Source organism: Mizuhopecten yessoensis, unplaced genomic scaffold (genome assembly GCF_002113885.1).
Source record: "Mizuhopecten yessoensis strain PY_sf001 unplaced genomic scaffold, ASM211388v2 scaffold213, whole genome shotgun sequence".
NCBI lineage: Eukaryota > Metazoa > Mollusca > Bivalvia > Pectinida > Pectinidae > Mizuhopecten > Mizuhopecten yessoensis.
The window spans coordinates 2,060,204-2,063,204 of NW_018403434.1; the positions used below are offsets into that span (position 1 = coordinate 2,060,204).

At 34.8% G+C, this 3,001-nt stretch overlaps 1 protein-coding gene across 2 annotated transcripts in view; it reads right to left on the minus strand.

Annotated features, from left to right (window-relative positions):
• Positions 1-1,492: 1,492 nt before the first annotated feature.
• Positions 1,493-3,001, minus strand: part of LOC110441717 — a 24,031-nt gene continuing 22,522 nt past the window's right edge. Inside the window, exon 4 of one of the 2 annotated variants that reach the window (XM_021485048.1) lies at positions 1,493-2,152. In XM_021485048.1, coding sequence (XP_021340723.1) covers positions 1,802-2,152 — 351 coding nt within the window. In that variant the 3' untranslated portion in view covers positions 1,493-1,801. The remainder of the gene's footprint in view (positions 2,153-3,001) is intronic. The other variant, XM_021484978.1, reaches the window with a different exon arrangement.

The following is a 3,001-nucleotide window of genomic DNA, read 5'->3' on the forward strand; positions in this document are numbered from 1 at the left end:
TGATATGGTCTAATAATGTACCAGATTTATCAAAGAAATCGAGTTTTTACACCCTTCAGTTAACTGTCTATGGGGAATATGTGTGGATCTTGTCGAAGTGTATGGGTGTAAGGGTAAATAGATGTAGGATATCGTTATACGCTAGTTGCTAGTTTCAATGGTAGGGGGGAACATTTTCATATTGTTATGTGTATTGTTTTTGAAGATTGCTATGCCAGGGTGATATCGTCGCCCCAATCAGTCATGAACATGTATGCAACAGCCGAATGACCTAGATCGGCCAAAGAAAGAGCGTCGACAACTAGAGACGTGTAATGATGTCATAAAGGAGCAGCCATCTGCGGGTTACGGTAACTGGAGACGCCACTTGCTGGTCCAGTCTTGTTTGTGCGACGAATGACGATATGTTGCTGAATAGATGACCACTTCTTACGATAATTTTGAGGCTAGACAGTGGTCAGTATTTGATCTGTTCAGGTATTGTCTACATTCCAGAAACGGTTAGATAGGTTGTAGATACTATACATATTTGTCTAACCTGCGATGGGCCCTTGGATATATGACGATAATAAACGCCCTATATCTTATACTACAAAGAAAAATTACTGCACCTAAATGTTACCGTAAAAGAATGAGTATAATTAAGGGGTTTTGGCCTATAACATCACCGATGCGTCTTATAGGGACGAAACAACTGTATGCTGCACCGTTGTCACGTTTTGGCATTCTTTATCTACTTCAATGTTTTTAATGTGCAGTCACATGTGGGTGTATTCCGTTCCATGGAGAAAGTGCATCTGGCTACAATATAATAAGCTTCCGATCAGAAATAATAAAAACATATATATCAGTCGTTTTAAAGTTACTGAAAATTGAATATTCCCATTTAATATTGGTTATTATTATAAATCCATAGATATCTCAGAAACATCCAAAATCATTTGAGGGAAGTGTTCAAACATTAAGACTAGTTTTTCATGAAGAACATTTAATCGAAATAAGCTACAATGAAGGACATTATGCTTACTTATTGATGTTGTGCACACGTCTACTTAATGTTTACGGGGTCTGTAGACAGTAAATAGTGTTCAACAATGAATGAAATTAACAAATGAACTTTCATGAAATATCGGTATTTAAGGCGGTCAAAATGTATACGCAGTGCTATAATTGTAAACATTGTTTGGGATATAGCATCGTTATTCCAATAAATTGGCTATAATTCTAACTGTCCTTCCTGTCTTCAAGTCTGAGACGTGAACACTACTATATGATACTCGTGTTATGATTAGTTAATTATTGTACTGTTTACTACCAAAGTATAATTTGTGTGAACCAGAGATCTATTGCTCATGTAATAAATAATGGATATTTTTTGAAAGCTTCAGGAAGGATCAGAACGACACCACGACAGGCATGGAGCGTGATGTACAAAACCAGAGCGAGTTTGGAATACTGAACAAGACCAAGTTCGTGATAAAAATAGAAATTCATTTCACTAAATTCAGCTTTTTAATTATTGGAAAAACAAGTTTGGTACGTGTTTACATAACAGTGTTTCACATCTCTCTTTCTCTCCCTTTTCTCTGGCAATGTGATACAAGCATCTTGACCAAGTTTCAAGAAGGTTCCATGACTTAAGGAAATTCTTGTAACTTGTTGAAGCATTTGAAAGCATTTGTTCCAGATTTGAATAATGTTTCTTAAAAAACTGGGGCAAGGCACCTCTGCCTTTTTAAATTTATCAAACAACACCAGTTATAAATTATACGGCGACTACTTCAACATAGTGTAGTCAATATCACCCCATCTCAGTGATATCAATGTCCATCGTCTTAACATCCTGAAGTTTAGTTTTAACATCATTAAGTTTAACTCCATCGTCCTTAGGTTTAACGAATCGTGACAGCCATCCAGTGAAACCTTCCCTGTCTATGGGGTCTAATACATTTTGTATCAGGAAAACACCAACAGCACTAGCAGCTGAGAAAACGAAAAGGTCTGTCGTCAGAATCATCAATGGACTGTAATCCGCTTCCTCCATTTCCTTTCGACACTCCTCAAGCATATTCGGAACACATCTCGTTAAAGTAGCATTTTGGACACTCGTCAGATAAATATATTTCACGGCAAGAGCTATCAAGACGACAATCTGAAAAAAGTACATTGTTAAATAAGTGTATAGCATTAAATCAGCAATAGTAAGTGTCATTTAAAGTGAATGCAATCAGTCTATCATTTTTCTTTTTAGTTATATTCTGATTTAATTTTTTCAGTGAAGTAAATGGCAATCTAATGTTTACGATTCATCCCTCACTGTACTCAACGGTCATGATTTTAGCCGCCGTGTATCGGAAAGTTATGTTTTCATTAGACCATGCTTTTAAATAAATGTGTTGGCTTTTCAACGAAGTTTGGAAATATGTATAGTTTCATAGACTTCAAATCTTTGTTTTTTTTATTTTCCTCAAATAAGAGTAAACTGTTAACGTGGCTCCACACTTTCGTAATTAACCAGAAAAATTCGTTGAAACTTTCATATAATGGTTGAGTTGTAGATGTAGAGTTGATTTTATGAAAATATAAACACTCCGTTAGTTTGGGGTCTTTTTTGGAAAAAATACCAAAAAATTGAATTTTCGTCAATTATAATATTTTCCGGGGTTTTATTGTGTGTGACATTGTTCGGAACAATAACAACAATAATAAAATGAAAAGAAGCATTTCTAATTAACCCTACAAATATATTATTTATCGCAAAATATGTAACACATGTTACACAAAGTGATTTTTTATTGAATTTGTACGGATAAAAGTGATTATCTACAAGCTAAAAGCCAACAGGACACAAAGATCTATACATATAGAATGGGAAATTGAACAAAATATACACAATGGCTTTATAATTAATTTATTTTACATTTTACAAACACTTCGATCCGGGTAAGAGTTATCTTCCTTGAAAAAAATCGGAACTTTTTGCAGAGGGGTGACATTTACA